The sequence below is a fragment of the Mastigoproctus giganteus genome, chromosome 10 (genome assembly GCF_048544385.1).
Source record: "Mastigoproctus giganteus isolate SK-2022 chromosome 10, ASM4854438v1, whole genome shotgun sequence".
Classification (NCBI taxonomy): Eukaryota; Metazoa; Arthropoda; class Arachnida; order Uropygi; family Thelyphonidae; genus Mastigoproctus; species Mastigoproctus giganteus.
In genome coordinates, this window is record NC_143584.1 from 157,747,616 (window position 1) to 157,769,626 (window position 22,011).

The 22,011-nt window shown below is 36.0% G+C and overlaps 1 protein-coding gene across 2 annotated transcripts in view; it reads right to left on the minus strand.

The window, feature by feature from the left end:
- The window catches only part of LOC150079406 (kinesin heavy chain-like), a 429,176-nt gene that overhangs the window by 126,535 nt on the left and 280,630 nt on the right, over positions 1 to 22,011 (minus strand). For both annotated transcript variants that reach the window (XM_090383638.1, XM_090383639.1), the window contains exons 17-19: positions 17,591 to 17,708; positions 12,797 to 12,971; positions 6,590 to 6,691 (exon numbers count right to left, since the gene is read on the minus strand). In XM_090383638.1, coding sequence (XP_090239764.1) covers positions 6,590 to 6,691; positions 12,797 to 12,971; positions 17,591 to 17,708 — 395 coding nt within the window. The remainder of the gene's footprint in view (positions 1 to 6,589; positions 6,692 to 12,796; positions 12,972 to 17,590; positions 17,709 to 22,011) is intronic.

The window sequence follows — 22,011 nt, forward strand, 5'->3', positions numbered from 1 at the left end:
ACGCTACAATGGACTATATCTTCTTAAACAAACTCATCAATATATACAAAGGTGATTTTCCTATTAACAACGCACACATTTGCACCAGGTTCTATTACAACAAACCATTCGGACTTACCATTTGCAACTACAAGCAGACTGCCTGTAATTTAGATAAAAGTGATACTGAGGCCAAATGTTTTTGTCATTTACATCAGTATAGTACTTACGTGGATAAGCACCACAAACATATCATCATGGGAGATCTCAGTATCATAGATCACCCACATTTACGCGAATTGCTATCTTACGGTTTCAAATTTAGACCCACTACCATCAGCAACATTAAAAAGATTAATTACAAATCAACAGGGATTACCTTTATTTTAGATACAGGAAGCTTCTTTTCCAACTCTCCTAATCCAACTCGCTAATAATTCTTGAGGATGGCGATATCAATTTTGCAAAACAGGTGGGACATCTTCCCCACTGTCAGAACCGTAGCGTTCAGACCGTGCAGTCTCAACAATGAGCGCTCAAGACTTCTGTCTTCAAACACCATACCTCTGGCAGCAAGGAAACCATTACTTGGATTGGCATAAAATTAGATTTTTGAAGGTCTAAACTGTTTAATAAATATGGACCGATTATTTCTTTTGGTCCTGTTTTCTGTGAGTTGCTCTATTCCTGTGAACATAACGCCCGAAAAGTTCTAGTCCGACTTAAGGAATGTAGAGAATAATCTCCCCCCCACATTCAATTTTATTAGACCCCTAAATTTAACTCTAAAGTCCAGCTACAGGACCAAAAGAAATAATCGGCCCATATTTATTAAACAGTTTAGACCTTAAAAAATCTAATTTTATGCCAATCCAAATAATGGTTTCCTTGCTGCCAGAGGTATGGTGTTTGAAGACAGAAGTCTTGAGCCCTCATTGTTGAGACCGCACGGTCTGAACACTACGGTTCTGACAGTGGGGAAGATGTCCCACCTGTTTTGCAAAATTGATATCGCCATCCTCAAGAATTATTAGCGAGTTGGACTAGGAGAGTTGGAAAAGAAGCTTCCTGTATCTAAAATAAAGGTAATCCCTGTTGATTTATTTATTATTTTTTTTTTATGAAAACCCCAAACACGAAAGGTATCAAAACCTATAGTACTTAGTACCATGCATGGGTTGGAGAAGTATGGGGGGAGGGGGGGTGCCGGAAACTTTGCTCTAGAGACTAAACATGGGTTTCACCACTTCAAGCCTCCAATAAGCAAAGTGGTGGTATTTCACTGGTTGATGAAAGTCATCTACCATCTACAATATAATATAATAGAATATAGGAATTATGGAGCACTTTAATAGCTCTCAATTATCAAATCTTAAAAGATTAATAAATAATTACACGACAATCTAATGCGGTTTTGCTTAAAATTATCATATAAACACCATATACCTATAGAGGCATTCCACATCTGGCTAACACGTACATACCAAGCTATCGAAAAACAGATATTTTCAACTCACTACAAATAAATACCCACCAAATATTTCGATCTAACCACTATTAAGCAACAATTAACTAAGCTACATAAAAGATTCATCATAACCACAATAGACAAAGCCACCAACAACTACAGCTTTATATGTAAAAAATTTTACACAACTACACTATTAAATGAACTAAATAACAGCCCCACATACAAACGAATAACCTACAACCGCAATACTATCACAAAGAAAATTTTGGCCATTCATAAAAAGTTAAATTTAACCAACATAAACACCAAATTCCCCTATCTATACTGCATACCTAAATTCCACAAATACCCAATAGGTTTCAGATTTATCACCTCATGTAAAGACAGCTACGCAAAAATCCCACACCAAAAACTGTTACATATACTTAGCACCATATTCGGACATATAACTAATTCTAATATCATTCTCAACAATAGCCCTATATTAAACCACTTAAACACGAATAAATATACAATAGAACATATAAATACATACGATTTCAAGAATCTATTCACTAGTATCCCCCACAATAGTTTTAAAAATGTACTAAACGACTACTACATACAATATAAAAATATTCTACCATACAAACAACAATACTAGAACGACCTTATAAGCGCATGCATTCTCAATAACTACATATTTAATGGTAATAACATATACAGGCAAAAAAAAGGTATAGCTATGGGTGCCTGTAGCTCCAGCCTCATAGCCAACGTATACCTTCACCACTTTGAACGCAATTTTAATAAAGATCTAAAACTATACAGATATATAGACAATCTAATCGTGATCAATAGACCCAACTTCCTCACCGAAGCTGGTACTATATACCCTCCCGAATTAGTACTACAATGCACCAACACACATACCTCCAAAAAAGCATCCTATTTAGACCTAGACCTACACATCAAACTATATGACAAAAGTAACGATTTTCCTTTCAAATCCATAGACTTAACCAACTGGAACTCAAATATCTCCAAACGCATTCATAGTAACATCATAGTGGCCCAAAGCATCAGAAGGATTAACATATGCAATAAAGAAGATCACATAATAGACACACTCATCGATTTCAAATCCAAATTAATTAAGAATGGATTCCCATACTACTTTATAACACGTAACCTACATAAAGCTATACTGATAGCCATCAACAAAAAACATAGCAATAGCCTCAACCCATATATTATTGCAGACAAAGTTCTAGCAACAAGATAGACTTATACCGAGTGTTCGATATCATTGACTTGTTCACCTTCACGGGGCTTGTCTATATATGTACATAGTAGGCACTACCCATGGGGCATGCCACATATAGCTTACACTCATTGAAAAAGTAGTACCTATATTTGCTCCATGGGTAGGAATAAATTTCTTTATTTCTTCATATTTCTTTACTTCTCTATTATTTATTTATTTTTCTTTATATCACTATTTTGCTTTTTGCCATATGCACTATTCTCCAGAGTACCATCTGCCGTTCTGCATTTGCACCGCCGCCTGTTACAAGTAAATCATATATACAATTATATATATAATTTGCTAGTTCTTACACCAAGATTCCAGAGGGCACTATGGTTTTTTGGCATCGTTTTTTGGCTTGGTTTCTGATTTTATTTCACTAACCCCCAAACCCAGAGGGCGCCCACATCTACCAGCATCGGATAAATAATATATGTGCTCCACTTCTCGGTCTTTCTATCTTCACGTTCACCGGTGGTAAGCATACTTACTTATATTTTTCACCAGGAATCTGTTCTATATATATATATATATATATATATATATATATATATATATATATAATATATCAACCATTTGGTCCATCGTATCTACATTATGCTAAGTCTTTATTATATCTTCAGTTTCCTATCTTCTGTTACAATATATCTCCTACATCTTATACGATGTGATACTTACCATAAACCAGGATCCCTTTCTTTAAGGGACGGGAAGTTACGCTCCCAGTTTCTTCCCACATACAATTGTATTCTTCCCTTTTTCTATACTTTTAGCCATATACTATATAACCCTACTCTTTCATACCTCATGAACTATTAGAGCAATTTGAGGGGGATTGAGGTACTCTTGCTATTCCTTATCCTATTTCCATTCTCCTTCCTTTAGCCCATGCTGCCTATTCTACATAGATAATATAAAAATGTAACTACAGTGGATGGAACTCTTGCTCTATTATATGCTACTATACTATCTGTTGGGCTAACAGTCATCTCGCCCGTAAACTACTAATCAAAATCTACTTATTACCAGCATTAGGCCATGATATCATATTACTTCCAAATTACTTTACTTACTACATTTTGCTTATTATCAGCTTTCAGCCCTTATTTTATAATACTGCTAAATTTCTTGATTCACCATGGTACTACATTATTACTATCTTATATATATTTGAACCTAGTTTTGCGGGCAGTTGACAACAGAAACAGATAGCCACGTTAGTTATGGGCCGATATATTGAGAGGGTTAGCCCTAGATAAAGTCCCTTTCAATATATCTACTAACCCATAATTAATACATTTTATAACTTTTATAATTTTGCCTTATTATTTTATTTTATATATTTTGTGCTCTATCATATTTCTATTTATGCTACTACCACTACTATCTTTTTTTTTGCCTTTTTGCTTTACGTTTTATCTCATTTTGGTTTTACTCTCACTTTATATTAAATATTGTACTTCTAGGTTTTTGCCACCGTGCCAGCGTTCGGCCTTTGCACGTTACTTGGGCGTTTTTGATGCACAGGTCTTTCGCAGACTGCACCTAATCTCACTCAACCTGCTACCTCATTGCCAATCCGATAAATTTTTACTCTACCATATTCTATCATATCTAGAACATATCAATACAGACCGATGTAATGCACACCTTTCACTTAGATGGCATTAATCGGTGCTGATCTAGTAGTAGTGGCATGTGATGCAAGAAAGCAAATGTATGAGCTTATGCAGCATCAGCCAAAAAAATCACACCATTCCCTCCAAATGCCTGTCCAGTTTCTCCTTGAATTTATTCAACCTATCAACTTCCACAATGACAGATGGAAGTTTGTTCCAGCAATTAACCACCCACTGGCTAAAGGCAAATTTCCGCTCATCTATTCTACATCTGTCTTTTCTTAATTTGAATTTATGCCCCCTTAGGTTCATAATCTGAACAAGTGGAAGGATCCCATCAGAATTCAGCGTGCTCAACCCATTCAAGGCCTTATATACCTCAATCAGATCACTGCGCAGCTGCCTAGTCTCCAGCCACTGCAATTTGCAGAACTTAAGCCTCTCTTGGTAAGAGGATCCCTTCATTCCCCTCACCAATCTTGTTGCCCTTCTCTGTACACGCTCAAGTAAATCTACATCCTTTCTAAAATGAGGCCTCCAGACCTGTACGCAGTACTCAAGGCGTGGCCTGACCATTGCCTTATACAGAGGGATAATCACCTCCTTTTCCCTGCTAGCAAAATTCCTATATATCACTGACAAAACCCCTGGCAGCCTGTCTGCATTGTTCAGAAAACTGCCTGCACAATTTCTCCCAGGTCTTTTTCATTTTCTACCACCTTAAGTGTAGTACCACACAGTTGGTACGTTTCTCTGGGGTTACTTCTACCTATATGCAGCACTTTGCATTTGTCAAGGTTAAACTTCAGTTGCCACTTCTTAGCCAATCTGCCCAAATTATCTAGATCCTGTTGCAGTGGCACACTGCCATTACTGTCATTAACAACCCTGCCAACCTTTGTATCATCTGCAAACTTCGACATTAAGCCTGATATACCTTCATCAATATCATTGATAAATATACAAAACAACAGTGGACCTAACACCAAACCCCGTGGAGTTGCCTATGGCAGATATAAGTTAATCTGTTAATCACAAAGGAGGTTCGGCAGGCGAAGGCAGATTACGAGAAATCCTTGGAAAAAGATGCTAAGAAAAACAGCAAGGATTTCTTTACTTATATAAACTCTAAAAGGAAGGGGATGAATCTGATTGGTCCACTTGACATCGATGGTTCGACTGTTGATGATCCTGCTCAGATAGCAAACAAACTGATTGAGTATTTTGCATCTACATTCACACGTGAGGAATTATTAAGGTTTGAAAATGGCAGAAGGTTATCAAATTGTAGCAAGATACTTAATGATTTTGTAATAACTGAGAGCAAAGTGGAAGAGAAATTGTTGAAGTTAAACGTAAAAAGAGCACCTGGGGTGGATGGGATCTATCCAGTTATATTAAAGGAGGCGGCAAAGAAACTAAGCAAACCCTTAGCCATAATTATGAGAGCATCCTTGGACTCAGGGGAGGTTCCCACGCACTGGAGATGTGCAAATGTATCCCCAATCTCTATGTTAATATTTACAAATAATTCTTCGCTTAATACACATACATATATATATATATATATATATATATATATATATATATATATATATATCCTCCACTTATCACTCTGAATTGGAGCTGTTAAAACTAGAGCTAAGCACCAGAATTCACATAAACAATACATAAACTATGTATTGTTTATTTGTAGTTTAGCGTTAGTTTCCAGAAATGATTGGAAACCAAAACCACGCTGAAAACAGCACGGCTGAGCAGTGCTACTGCACAGTTTGCAGATAAAACAACTGCCCAACAGGCAATAACAGTTCCTAAAGAGAAGTTTTATGAACAACACTTCAATAAACTTCAGTTTATTAGAACACCTCAGCAGACGTCCCCTTTTTCATAATACTGCCAAGTTAGAGGATGTATAAAATATATTTTTTGTAATTATGCAAGAAATGGTGCACATGACTGTAGTGTGGACATAGGAAACTTGAATTATATGTTTTATCTATATATATATATGATTTTAATGTATTGTACTATTTATTTTCTTTGAATATTTGTTATTTTAGTTTCTTATAGTTTGACTTTTTTCTTGTTCTTCTGTATTACATTCCAGATGGGTATCATACTGCATTGTCTTAATATATATGAAGTGTCCTGCTTCAATAATTTACCAGTCGCATAAAGCTAGTTTTACTCAACTGTAATCAAAAGTTTTAATCAAAATGCTGTACTTACATTAATTCTTGTAGTTTCTGACTTTTTTCTTGTTCTTCTAACTTTAATTTTTCATATTCTTGTTGAAGACGTTCTTGTGCAAGTGATAATTTCTGGTTAGTACTGCAAAAGTTAATAAAATAGCCTGACTATGAAACAAAATTTTGCATCTATAGTGAAGATAATCATTAGAATCAATGTTTACTAACCAAAATAATTACACAAATCTGATAAGGTAGGATATACAGGTATACTAAAGTATGCAAATGGTCCAATCCAAATATGAGAAAATCAGTAGAGTGCTATTAAATAATGAAGTTCCTATGTAAATATTCAAACAAACAGGATTAAAGAACTTGATTTAAATTTTGTCTGTGAACAGTGTGTATACTATGGTTTTTTTTTTTACTGGCTACTACTATTACTACAAAAACAATTAGCAGTTGTCTTTTTCTTTTTAAACAGCAAAGTCACAGATCGCACTTCCTTGATTATGGGTAAAAATAACACTAGATGACCAGAAAAAACAAGATAGTGCTTCCTCTATATCCATTAAAAAATATTTTAAATACATTTTGGTCAGTAAGCCTGGTGAAGGAAATGTTCTTGGAAAAATGTACAACACTAGTTTTTGGTATATCATTTGAAGCTCTGCAAACACTCAAATTCATAAAATTGAATACTATGCTAGTATATTTACCCACATAGGATGAAAACAGTTTGTGTATTTTTATAGTTCACAGAATGCTGTCACCGAAATTTGATAAACTGTTCAAAGTTTGCACTGAGACTTATGCAACAAAAATGCATAAGCAAAATGATTACACAACAAAAATGCTGGAATTCAGAAGGAAAGTGAGCCACTTTATTCTAATAATTATGGATGATTTGGTGAAGACAGAAAAAAAATAACCCAACAATCATGGATATCATATATAATGGGGTAAGACTATCAACAGGTAGAATAACAATGCATGAAAGGGGGAAAAAAAATTGAATAAAAATTGTTTAGAAATAAACTATAAATAAATAAAACAAATATATACAGAGGCAATATAAAAAAAAGGGAAACTATTAAACATTTTATTATTAAACATATTACAGGGGGTCCTTGTTATTCGAGGATAACTGATTCCAGAAAATTCCACTTAAAACGGGGACCAAATTTGCGTAATGTGCATTATAAACTTGTACATAATATTAATACTTATAACTGCTTTGAAGGAACTGAAAAATGAGACAATTATTTCATTAGACATTTTTATTATAACATGTTCAAAAATGTAAGGTTAAGTAAAAGTTAATAAAGTTCAACTATTTTTCAGTTTTACAAATAACGAATACAAATCTCTTCCATCATGCAGTATGGTTAAAGTCTTTTGAGGTTATGATGGACATCATGGCAAGATCTAATCTTCCTTACATTTCGAGGGTACAACACAGAAACTGTGTTTGCAGGCCAGCCACTAGATAGTCCCCTGAACACCAAACCTATTGGAAACACTCTAGGAGGCTTCCGGATCCACTAGTGAATAATCTCGCTACCTCTAATCTGCCAGATAGTGACTGGAGGGAGTCTGAGTAGTGTGTCATGGGGGCATTGTCACGACAATGTTATATCAAAAGGCTGGATATATTCTTGCAATGTGTATGCCATACCTGAAAATTTCATTACTTTGTACATCATGTTCTTGCCACCTTTTCTTACTTCTGAACACACCATGAATTAACAAAATAATAGAACAAACTTATCTGCAAAAAAAAAATCTAAACCTCCCAAACACTCAGACCAAATATATTTGGTCTGAGTTCTAATCTCAATGCTGTCCATTTCCACTTACAGACAGCCAAACCTCACGTAATTATTCTAAAGAATCCCAATTATCAGTTGATTCAACAACTGCCCATCTCAGTTGTCTGAATTATTCGCTGTATAATTCCTTTCGCTTCAGAAGTGGTACTAGTGCCTATGTCCTTTCTGATATTCTCTGTCAGAGACAGTAATTTGGGATCTTCTCTGGCTTAAAATCTCTCTACCACAGTCTGTCAATTTCATCTGTTTCCCCTCTATCATTCTCCCAACTCCACTAATCACTTAAAACTCTGACTTCCTCCAGTACAAGTTTCCTAACAGTGGGATAATTTTCTTTGGTGATTTTAATGTTCACAACTCCAGCTGGCTTCTGTTTTCTAGCCACACAGACTCAGCTGGTCAAGATGCTGAGGCTACTGCAATTACTAATGAGCTCACACAGATTATTCATTTACCTACAAGAATACTAGATAATTGTAAGCATGGAGAAAATGTGATTGATCATTTTCTCACAAACAACCCTTCTAAGTATACAGGCGAGGTAAATGGTCATCTAGGCACCTCAGATCACAAACTGGTGATGGGCTCTTCTCCAATGGAGCCTCTCTCTCGTGGCCATTCTCAACCTCGTGTTGTTCGGCATTACAAGAGTATGCAAAATGGGATGATCTGCGAGATTTCTTTTCTTCATTTCCTTGGTCAGATTACTGTTTCAAATCTTTCGACGTCAACATTTGCTCAGGTCGTGTCAGTGAAATTATTTTTGAAGGGATGGAATCCTTTATTCCACATTCCACCTTAAAATCTCATCCTTTATCTAAACCATGGTTTTCCAATAAATGTGCTAAGGCTGTTCAAGAGAAGAATGTTGCATATCATAATTGGCTTGTTTCTAAATCTCCAGGTCCATTTCTGCCGGCAGCAAAACTCACGACAGTTATACAGCAGTTATCAGTCCAAACTAGATTTCAAATAGGCTAAGAGTATAAAACTTGTTTCTTGTCCAAATGGTAGCCGAGCATTCTGGTCTCTTGCTAAAGATACTGGCGCAACTTTTGCCCATTTGTGTTCCCACCTCTGTCAAAACCAGATGGTTTTATTGCTACTTTAGCCAAAGATAAAGCTGACCTACTAGCATCCTATTTTATTTTCAACTCTTGTATTGATGACCTTAGTAAACTGCCTCCAACCATTCCCAGTACAAGCCATTCACTCCTCTTGTGGCCTTCCATCAGAAGGATTTTGATCAATCTTGATGCTAAGAAAGCTCCAGGTCATGATGATATATCTCGACTAGTTCTTAAAACCTGTGCTCCTGAACTTACTCCTGTTCTATGTGACCTTTTTTTTTTTTTTTTTTTTTCCCCCTTAGTCCAAAGGTGTTTTTCCTTCTGCTTGGAAATTTGCTTATATCCAACCAGTTCCTAAAAAGGGTGACAAATCCTTCCCATCCAAATACTGTCTCATTGCACTTACTTCTACTCTTTCTAAAGTAATGGAGAATTCAATTAACTCTCAACTGAAACTATCTCGAAACATTCAATTTGACCAACAATCGCCAGAATGGATTCCATCAGTTTCGCTCTACCGGTGATATTCTGGCTCACGTTACCCACCTATAGAAAAAGTTTGGTGAAACTCAAGCAGTTGCTTTTGACATTTAAAAGGCTTTTGATCATGTTTGGCATAAACGTCTTCTAAACATGCTTCCATCTTATAGTTTACCAACTTTTTTTTTTTTTTTTTTTGCAATTGGGTATCCAGTTTTCTCTCTGACTGCTCACTTCAGGTGATGGTAGATGGCTCTCTGTCTTCTAACTTTTCTACTAATGCTGGTGTTCTTCAAGGTTCAGTTCTTTCTCCCACTCTTTTCCTCTTGTGTATTAATGACCTTCTTCCACTGACCAGAAATAATATCCATAGTTTTGTTGATGGTAGCACATTCCATTCCACCTTCAAGTTTGAGAAACCCTGCCCTGCATAAACAGTTTCAACTTCTCGAATATCCACTACCAATACCTTAAATGCTGATCTCCAGTGGGGCAAAGACAACTTATTTTCAATTCCAATTTCAATTCTTCTAAAACTCAGTCCTGTCTTGTCTGTCCACATAAAGGATTTTTCTGCTCCTATGCTTATCTTCAATTACATTGATTTCCAGGCAAGGTCATATCATAACTATTGAGGATTACCATGCCTTCTAATCTCTCTTGGCATAAGCACATCACAAATATTGCTTCCTCTGCAATATTTGTAATGTGCTAAAAAATTCGGTTTTCTGTTTTGCTGTCAATATTACTTTTCTTTCAAATAGCTCTTCACTCTGTACAAATTGCAAAACCACAAACATACCATAGAATATGGTAGGATAGACGTGCGGAAATTTGCCTTTAGCCAGCGGGTGGTTGGTTGGTGGAACAGACTGCCATCCCTTGTGGTGGAGGTTGATAGCCTAAATAAGTTTAAGGCTCAGCTGGACAGGTATTTTGAACGAACAGAGGGGTGAAGTGGAAGTGGGTTTTTTTTTTTTTTTTTTTTGGCTGATGCTGCATAAGCTTGCTTTCTTGCATCAAATGCCTCTACTAATGCTAATGCTAATGCTAATATTTTTTCCATATCTGGGGCAGTGCCCCTAAAACCTGTCTCAGGCTTCTAGATTTCATACAAAAGAGGACAGTGTCTTCACTCTCACTCTCTCATAGACATTGTGTTTCTGCTGCATGCCTTTTCTATAATTCCCACTCTCTCTTCCAAACCAGTCTGAACACATGCCACAACCAGTGAGTATCCTTTTGTTGGTCAACTTCCAACTCACAGAATCAGCTTTTCTACTTTCTCATTTATTTATTCAACTTCTGTTTTCTGGAACAACCTTGCTTAATACGCATATTCTGAAAATTACAATCTACAGAAGTTCAAGTCTAATGTCAACCTTCAATCCGGGCATGGTACTAAGTACTGTAGGTAATCCCATAAAAAAAAAGTAGTACAGTCAGTCCTTGTATAGCACGATAGTTGTGTTCCTAGAAACCCTCGTGCAATATAAATAACAGGCCCAATTGGAAAAATAAGGTTAGGTGCCGACCACCCAAGACTGAACACACAATTGTAACCAAATTGTTACCAAACACAATAAATAATCATAATAAAATACTTATGTATTTTATTATGACTATTACATAATAAAATATTGCTAATGCCTTTGCTTCTATTGTAAGCAAACTTGTTCTTTGTTTGATTTTCTATCCAAACAGATGACAGCGGTTCCATCTCTTCGAATTCTTTGTCTTGATCTAATGGATTTTATTACACTTTGAGTTGTTCCTGCTATGAAAGTTGTTTTTATTTTCTGTGCATTCTTTCTAATTCTGGGCGTTGCCTCATTTAGGCCTGTAGTACGTACAATATTACATGTTCTTTCATTTCGCTCCAAGTGTTTCACAATTTCATATTTTTTTCTCTAAAAGAGGCGGACTGGCCATAAGCCTTACCGGCAAAACCCCAGTGGGCCAGAAGTGTGATTTTGGCCATAACCGCTAGTATGAGGCCGCTATAAATTTTCCCGGGTAAGAATTTTTGACCCAGTCTGCCTCTGTCTATCAATATTGCTTTTCTTTACTCTCTGAATCTGTAGTGTTTTCATCAGGACACTTCCTTTTTATACCCTTTAAGTATTTTACTCATTTTTAGGGAATAAAGCACAATTACAAAATGAGGAGGCACACTTGATACACATAAACAAAGCTGCGCAACTGAATAAACAACACCGTAAAGGCAGAGACTCATTAACACCTCACTAGCTCACATTTTACTAAAGCACATTTCTGGAGATCACTACCATAAAACAATTTCCAGTTGCGCTTCTGCTAGTGGAATCTGTTATAAACTGGTAGTAAACTCTATCTAATTGCATTTGCGATAATACCAATAGCTGGAATTGTGTGGGTTTTTACGTTATTAAGTGAAATGTGTTTCCCCTTCACTGATATAAAAAACATAAATACATTTTCAGAATCTTCTCTTCATTGCTATCGTGTTGTGTTCAGTTGGGGTGATTCCGCATTCGACTGCCATTTCTTGTAAACACAAAGGCGAATTGTGCATAAGCGAATTCGGTTTGTGTTATACCCAATATCGTTCCCCTATTTATAAATCGTGTATGCTCAAATTCGTATAGTGTAAACATGTGTTATACAAGGACTGACTGTAAAAATATTTTGTTCAGAGAATTCTGCTGAAAGCATATTTCATAAGACATATCACACATTCATAAATATGTGCATAGTAAGATGCAATTTATTGTTACTTGCCCCATAGTAATATAACAATATTAGTTTTTAATATTTATTTCCCCCTCCCCACATAATAGCTAATAAGCTCAAAAAAGCTGGGAAGTTATAGTAAGACATACATACTCTTTTAGATGATCAATAAGAGTTTGTTTCTCTGCAATTTCATCTCTTAGTGTAGATAATTGTTTCTGGTGTGTATCACGATGTTTCTCAATTTGTTGTTCTAAAGCTTCTTTCATTTTTTCTGCTGTATCCTTCTCTTTTTCTTTTTCCTTAGATGTCATAATATGCATTTCTTCTGTAAAATAACAAGAATGATACAATTTTCACAATTAACTTCTAAGATTAAAGAATGTCTCAGTGACCTTATTTTTTTTATGATGCCACTGGATATCTTATAAACAGTTGATTATAGAAAATTTTAAAGAAATTAGAATTATATATTTCATAATTACATTTTTAGTGTCTCACTGGAGAAGAATGTTTGCCCGTTCTTATGTACAGAGTATGGTAACAGCCACAAAGACCACACTGGGGTTTTAACAAATTGGTGCATTTTCAGAATCAACAATCAACAGATCAAAGAGGTGCTATCTAAAGGCTGCTAGTATATAAAAGTACAGTCTGACCTCTCTTTAATGAATTTCCATATAGCAAAATTTTCTATGTAGTGAACTTTTTTGATTTCCCCTTGGTCATTACATTGAAAATAATTTCCGTACAACAAAGAAAATTTTCATGTAACGAACTGATTTCAAGAGACTTGGGTACGCATTATTCGCAGCTCTGGCCTTTAGGCAATAAAGTTGATGCTGTATAAAGCACGAATTAAGAGCTAAAAGGATTAAGCATTAATCCCTTTACCTTCTAATAGCTAAAGGCTTTTAATTCCACAAATTAAGAGCTAAAATATTTTACAATTTAATGGCGCCTGTAAAACCCTACATGAGGAAACTGGCCAACCACAGCGCGGGATTGAAAAGTTTGGGAGAAGCCTTTCCCAGCAGCAGCAGGTCAGCAATGGCTAAAAAGTAAAACCTATGCAACTTATACACTACTATGTCGAGAAGTCCCACTGGTCAGCTGTCAACAGCCATTGGCAAAGATTAACGCATATTCCAGAGACCATAATGGTCTCTAGAATATGCCTCTGGTCAACCTATTTTCTACCGTAAGCATCCTATTAGAGAATTAGGAAAGAGTGGTGTTTCTTTATCTCGGAAATTTATCAGTTGTTTCGAAGAAATCAGTCACCCACACTTTCACTAAATTTCAGCTATCTCTGTTTACATGGTAGCTACAAGTGGTCCCTAATTTCAACATTGTTTTAACTGCTGTGCAAGTAACCTTAAAAAAATTATACTGAGAATAGAAACCAACCAACCTATAGATTCTGTTATAGATTTGCAGATGTGCATATCAGAGTTGGCAAAAGTGTGGAGTCAAGATGTGATGGAAACAATGATTAAGAATTGTTTTGCAAAAGCAGGTTTTGCTAAATGCTAATTAATAGAGATAAACTGCTAGAAGACATTGAGCAATATTGAGAAGAGCTCCAAGCAAGGCTTGATTCAGTGGAGAAATTGTTCTTGACAAATTTTTAGGAGATGATAATGATGTCATAGTAACTGAATATCTGAGTGACTCCAACATTTTGGAGCGTATTTAAAGAACTAGTGACAATGAGTTGACAATGAGTTGGATGAAAATGAGGGCAATATTAAACCATCCAAACAAGTGTTGGCAGCATTTGAAACTTAATATCGAGGCCTTCAGTGGGAAGAAAATGTAACAGAAAATATATCTGAGTGTTTAAAGTTTAAACAAATGAACATTTTTACAAACGGTGTACAGTAGAATTCAGTGTACAACAAAAAAAAAAAAAAAAACCCAAATATTTTACGGCATAATTCTTAAAAGGTACTAATAAATTGTAGTCATCAGTTCTCGCAGATTTGTCAGGGAAGACAGCACAGATGTTCTGTCCTGTTAATACTGTTATTTGGTTTTTAGGAGCATTAGCAACTAAGGCCATATTGCTCCGGGGATATGCGGTGGTCATTCCCTGACCTTTCCGCATCCTCCGTATTTGGTGGTCACGGGCTCGAACCCCAGTCTAATCAAGAAGCATGTGCTATGCACCGCTGCTCCTGCTCACCTAGCTATGGAGGTGCCCTGTTGATACTGTGGGCAGTCAATTAGGATATGTTTCACTGATAAATGTACTGAACAGTGTGTACACTGAGGAGAAGTAAATGAAGTTTAACATTGACAAATGTAAAGTACTACATATGGGAAACAGTAACCCCAGAGCAACGTATCAACTCTGCGGTACTGCAGTACTACACTGACAGTGGTGGAGAATGAAAAGGACCTGGGGGTAATTGTGCAGGCAGATATGAAGTTCTCTGAGCAGTGCAGACGAGCTGCAAGAGTAGCTCATGGTGTCTTGTCAATGATATACAGGAATTTTTCTAGCAGGGATAAGGAGGTGATTATTCCATTGTATAAGGCAATGGTTAGGCCACATCTTGAGTACTGTATACAGGTCTGGAAGCCTCATTTCAAGAAGGATGTAGAGCTGCTGGAACAGGTACAGAGAAGGGCAACAAGATTAGTGAATGGAACAAAGGGTTGCTCTTACGAAGAAAGGCTTAAGTTTTGCAAATTACAGTGTCTGGAGACCAGACACTGGCGAGGTGATCTGATAGAGGTGTATAAGGCTTTGAATGGTTTGAGCATGCTCAATGCCAATGGGATTCTTCCTCTTGCTCAGAATAATCACCTCAGAGGGCATAAATTCAAATTGAGGAAGGACGGATGTCGGATAGATGTGCGGAAATTTGCCTTTGGCCAGCGGGTGGTTGGTTGGTGGAACCGACTTCCATCATTTGTTGTTGAAGAAGATTTGTTGTCACAGGAGAATCCTCTCCTGTGAGTAGATGGAGGTGAGTCAGATACATATGTCTTATTCATGCCCATGCAAGTACCACTTCTTCTCTTTGCACTGTTTTGGTGCGAGAGTGCAAAGCTTTGGGTGCTGTTTCAACTGATAGAATTTATTATTGGTTTGGTTGTGCCATAGATCTTTCCACTGCACGAGACATGCTGTTTGTATGATGTGATTGTAGTCAGAGGCTGGAACGTGAGTGGAGGTTAAATCAAAAGTTGATGGATTTTTAGTAGTTTTGTCAGTGAGTTTGCTCCCCTTTATCCCCGAATGTGCTGGGATCTGAAAAAAGGTCACTGATTGATGACGTTTTTCAATTTGCAATAGGAGACTTCTGATTTGATTTAACACAGGGTGAACCTTGTAGGAGGAATTTTGTATTGCTGTAATTGAGCTGAGCAAGTCCGTGTATATTATGTATTTGGCAGAAGGGCAGTGATTCAGGTTTTCTAAGGCTAATTTTATTGCATGGAGTTCTGCTGAAAAGCTGCTATACTGAGCTGGAAGAGCAACAGAAATGATTGTAGAAGGAAATACAGCTACTGCTCCAACAGCTGAATCTGATTTGGAGCCATCAGTATATATTGGAACAAAATCAGCATATTTTTGAATCTGACTTGCATGGAGTTCTTTCACAGTGATTATTGGTACATGATTCTTTCCCCACTTGTGAAAGGTAAGTATCGCAGGTTAATTGCAGAGGGGGAGTCCAAGGTGGTACAGAGTATTTCATTACTTGTTGCCTGTTGAAAATAGGAACATTCCAACTCTGTGTTAATTCAATATGGAGTAAGCCCGCTGGTCTTATTTTAGACTTGGTGGGAAATAAATTGATACTAATGTTAACTCAATTTGGGTTATAAAATGTACAGCAACAACTTCAATTTCAGTTTTCAAAACAATTTGCTTGGTTGGGATCTTTACTTATCAATACAATGCTTACCAATATACAATGTTTCCCTTTATTTTTTTTTCTATGTCCATTTTAAATCTAATAGCTTCCCTTTATTTTTTTCAATGTCGATTTTAAATCTAATAGCTTCCCTTTATTTTTTACAATTTCATGCATGGTTTGGTCACCAACATTATGATGGTTCTTTAGAGGATTTAACGGATGCACCGTTTACAAACTTTTGAATAATTTCAAAGTTTTTGTCTGTTGCGTTTACCCATCATTTTTGCGATTTCTAAACAAAAAAATTACAAAATTTTCGTTGCGGTGCAATGAAACAACAATCGAAGCGACACACTAAAACAAACTAAACATTTGTTCTCTCTCTATCTTTTTTTTTTTTTTTTTTGTGTAGGGTGTGAAGACAGTGGGGGTTGCAAGATAATAATCTCCCAATGATGACTTTATAATGCCCTGCTTTTTGCTTATTTATGACTTGCAAAACATCTGTTTATATCTATTCTAATTATTACTTGAATTATGATTTCTGGTTGATTTTTTTTTTTTATGATTTTTTTTTTTATTTGGAGTCTTGAAGTGTCCCGGTTAAACCGATCCCAGTAAATCGAGAGTCTGCTGCATATATTGTGTGTGTGTGTGTGTGTGTGTGTGTGTGTGTGTGTGTGTGTGTGTGTGTGTGTGTGTGTGTGTGTTCAGAGGCAATTTTGCATGTTCTACAGGCTGAAAAATGAAAAACTTGGAATAGTTCACGGGAGGGACCCCACTCCTCTACCTGAGATCAGCTTATTACAACCTCAATTGAAGAGGACTTTAATAATTCTTCTAGTCTCCAAATGGATTCAAAAACTAGACCTCTCCAAACACGTGACAATTAGTGCAAATTGTCAAACAAGAGGATGCCAGTTCCAATAGCTAAGTCTGTAGTGAATTGGTATTGTATCATTTTAGCAATGCAAATACTGATTATGAATGTAAATTTGCTCAACTTAAATAAAAAATGGATTATTTTCAAAATTAATTCAAAAACAATTTGAAAAGCAACAAATTTACACACCTGCTGCTTTTAGTTTAGCACATTCTTCATTGAGTGCATCCACAGCTTCTTCAAGGGAACGTTTCTTGCTTTCTACATCTCTCATAGACTCTTGAAGTGATTTCATTTTTGCTTCATACTATGGAAAAAACAAGTCATTATTAGCACAACTATATGCTTTATTTTAATTTAATTTCTTTACTTCTCAACGTATATGAATATAGAAAAATCATAATCACTTTAAAGTATATTCAAAACAGCACAACTATATTCAATCACCAGCTAAAAGGTGGTGAGTGAATTTACAACATGGAAAATTCAAAACAAAATATTTGCAGATTTAACAGAGCAGTGGTGACAGTGCACCTGACATGTACCTTTTGAAAATAATGTTCCCATATTAATTGTTAATCGATGCTTAAAAGTCTGAAAATTTTTCTAACTTCCAAAGTATGGTCAAACTTTTACTGCAACAGTTTCTGAAATGATTTTAAGGTTTTGTACAGAAATTGCACATAAGAACCTGTCACTCATCCAAGCACTGATGCCATTTGTTTATAATTTCAGGTTACATGTTTTTCCTCTCCCACTAGTTCAATAAACATCTTCAAGTGCTACCCTTGTTGGTTTTACATAGCAAAGATGGGAAGATGAAACCTGATATTCTCTCAAGATGGTTGCTACACTGTGAAAAGCAATGCCAAATTTGAAATAATACTGAATTATGGATGTAACCAATAGCATCAAATATATACAAGTTTTGTTAATTATTTTTATATTTATATACACAATAAGCAGAAATAATGTGCATGTGAATGTTTGAAATTTCATGCATTTAAGTTTTTAAAATTGGATTAATGGAAGATATTACTATATTACTTAATGGAAGATGAATGAGACTAAGAGATATATTTCTATTTTATGTCAAAAACTTTTGTAATTTTCAACAGAATTAATACTTTTTCTTGTATTTAGTAAATAAAAAATGTAAAGCAAACAGCATTTTATTATGGGGAAATGAAACATGTTTATATTGTTTTATATTAAAGAAACACTTAAACCACAAAATAAATACAACAAATTTAATAATGATAATGCTGTTAATAGGGTTATAGGTAAGGCAAGGAGCTATTCTGCTCCAATGAAGCTAACCACCCCTATTATTATTATTATTATTTGTAGTAGTACATGCAAATAATGCAATAAAGCAAGCTTATATGGCATCAGCAAAAAAAAAACACTACCCACCTCATATGTCCATCTATGTCTAATTCTTCCTTCAATTTATTCAAACTACCCACTTCTACAAAACCAGATGGTAATCTGTTCTAACAATAAATTACTCACTGACTGAAAGAAAACTTTTGCACATTTAGCCTGCAGTCCTTTTTTTAATTTGAGCTTGTCCCCTCGTGTGCACTATCTAAGAAAGAGTTAAATATATCATCAAGTTTACTCAATCCATTTAAAGCCTTAAACACACCAATCAGATCTCTGTGCAAGTAATGTAATTTGCAGAAACAAAGTCTTGGTGGTAATAGTGTCCTTTTGTGTTCTAGACTAACTGGCTGCTCTTCTCTGTACCCATTCCAAGATAAATCCACATCCTCCTTAAAATGAGACTTATGATCTGCAACAGTACTCAAGTAAGCATGCTGCAACTTAACCATTGCCTTATACAATGGAATAATCATCTCCTTGTCCCTACTGGAGAAGTTGCTGAATATCACTGGCAGAACCTGATGAGCCATTCTAGAAACCTGCCTGCACTGCTCAAAGAACATCATGTCAGAATGTACACTTAGAATGAACCTGATGAGCCATTCTAGAAACCTGCCTGCACTGCTCAGAGAACATCATGTCAGAATGTACACTTACTCCTAGGTCTCTTTTATTCTCAATCACCTTGAGTGTGGTACCACTTAATTGGTATGTTATTGTGGGATTACTGCTGCCAATATGCAGTAATTTGCATTTAACAATGTTAACTTCGAGTGTCACTTTTCAGCCCATCTGCTAATTTATTTAGGTTTCGATGCCTTGATTCTTGTCATTAACTATAGTGCCAACCTCTGTTGCATGCAAACTTAGACAATAAGCCTGATATGTCCATATCAATATTAATAAATACTGTAAACAGTAAGGTGCTCAGCACTGAACTCTGAGGGACTCCACAATAACATTAGACCAAGAAAAGCAATGCCCATTTATAGGTACACCCTATGTCTTCGGCCACAGGGTGTACCTATAAATTGCTATGGATAAAGGGATGAACCATCCCTTTATCCATAGCAATTATCTTTATCTTTCATGTAAAAAAGTGTCAATAGCTTTACAAAAATATAAATATACAATATCAATATTATAATTTGCATCCAGTGCCTTTGTTAGGGCATCAGAGCAGCTGATCAGATAGGTCAAACAAGATGATCACGCCATCTTAACAAAATCATGCTGTGGTTTTTATATAATTCCATTCCTGTTAAGATGATCCTTAAATATTTATATAGTAGTATTAATAGTGGAAAATGATGCAAGAAAGCAAGCTTATCGAGCATCAGAAAAAAAAAAAAAAAAAACCCATTTCACTTATCCACCCCTCCAATAGTTTGTCTAGTTCTTCCTTGAATTTATTTAAGCTATCCACTTCCACAACAACAGGTGGATGTTTGTTTCAGTAATCAACAACCTGCTGGCTAAAAGCAAAGTTCCACACATCTATTTTGCAACCATCCTTCCTCAATCTGAATTTATGCCCCCTCCTGTGCATAGTCTGAGCAAGAAGAATACCAACAGCACTGAGTTTGTGCAATCTATTCAAATCCTTAAACACCTCAATCAGATCACATCACAGGTGTCTTAGTCTACAGATGCTGAAATCTGCAGAATTGAGGCCTCTCTTGGTAAGAGCATCCCTTTGTTTCCCTCACCAATCTTGTTGACCTTCTCTGTACCCATTCCGACAGCTCTACATCCTTCCTAAAATGAGGCCTTCAGACCTGCATGCAGCACTCAAGATGTGGCCTGACCATTTCCTTATACAATATGATAATCACCTTCTTATCCCTGTTAGCAAAATTTCTGATTTCTGCATATCATTGGCAAAACCCCATGAGCTGTCCTGGCAGCCTGTCTGCACTACTCAGAGAACTTCATATCTAACTTCATAATTGCCCCAGGTAATTTTCATTTCTACTACCCTGAGTATAGTAGAAAATGAAAAATTCAGCAATCTCAGAATAACATATCACACAGTTGGTATGTTATTCTGGGATTACTGCTATCAATATGCAGTACTTTGCATTTGTCAAACTCCAGTTGCCATTTCTCAGCACATCTGCCTTAGAATCTATGTGTTTCTTAATCATGAGCATTACTTCTATCCTCCTTTCTGTTTTGCCTGTCCTCCCTCTACAAACCATATTCAATTTCTACAATGAATATGTCCAGGGGACACCATGCTTCTGATACTCTATGTCTGCATTTATTGACTTAGGTAGTAATTTAAGGTGATCAAATTTGTTTACTATACTCCTAGCATTAGTGTACAATGCAAGTATACATGCATGTGTTTTTGCTTTTAGCAACTTTAAAACAACCCATGTATTTGCTTGTCCCACAATGACCTCCAACAGTCCTTTTAATCTCCAACACCTCGCTTTTTAGGTTGATGTATGTGCTTCATATATACACTAGTTGTACCTGGCATAACTTATGCCATATTTTTGATTATGGCATAAATAGTTTAATCTAGATCCTTCAGTCTTCACCATTCTTGTTTAGCGGTGATATAATTCCGCAGGTGACTACTGTAATTCTACAGCAGTCACCTGTGGGATATATGAATATGTCTATTTGCAGGTGGTTTCCCATCTTTTCCAACATTCATTGTTGCATTGGCCTGGGTTATTTGATGCATCTGTTTATATGACTCAGCAAATGGGTTAACTTGTTGCAGCATCTCATCCAATTGTTACATTACTTCGGCCATACACCCTTGGTTTGAATGTTTTTCAAGCCGTTTTATTGTTTCTTCAGCAGAATCAAAAATATAAAGTTGTCCATATCTTCACTTCTTTTGGATATAGCGGTGAGACCAAATGGTAAATCTGGCCATGATTTCTAAAATAGTATGGACCATTTCCAGGCAGTGATTTAATCTCTGTGCTCATTGATGCAGATGCCATTGCTGACTTGTACTCTAATATATGTTCTCTATAGTTATTTGCTTCATGTGTATCCTCTGTAAGCAGCTCTCGTAAAGAGTAGGTGTCTCAAACAGTGAGTCAAGTGAAACCTTTCCATCAGGACAGCATTTAGTATATTTATTCAATGTGTTTAACTCATTTCCCAAATATTTTGCATTGCAATACTCACAGTTGTAACACATTTCCCATTTCCTATATATTAATTATAGCTTGTTGATTATTAGCACCCGGTAT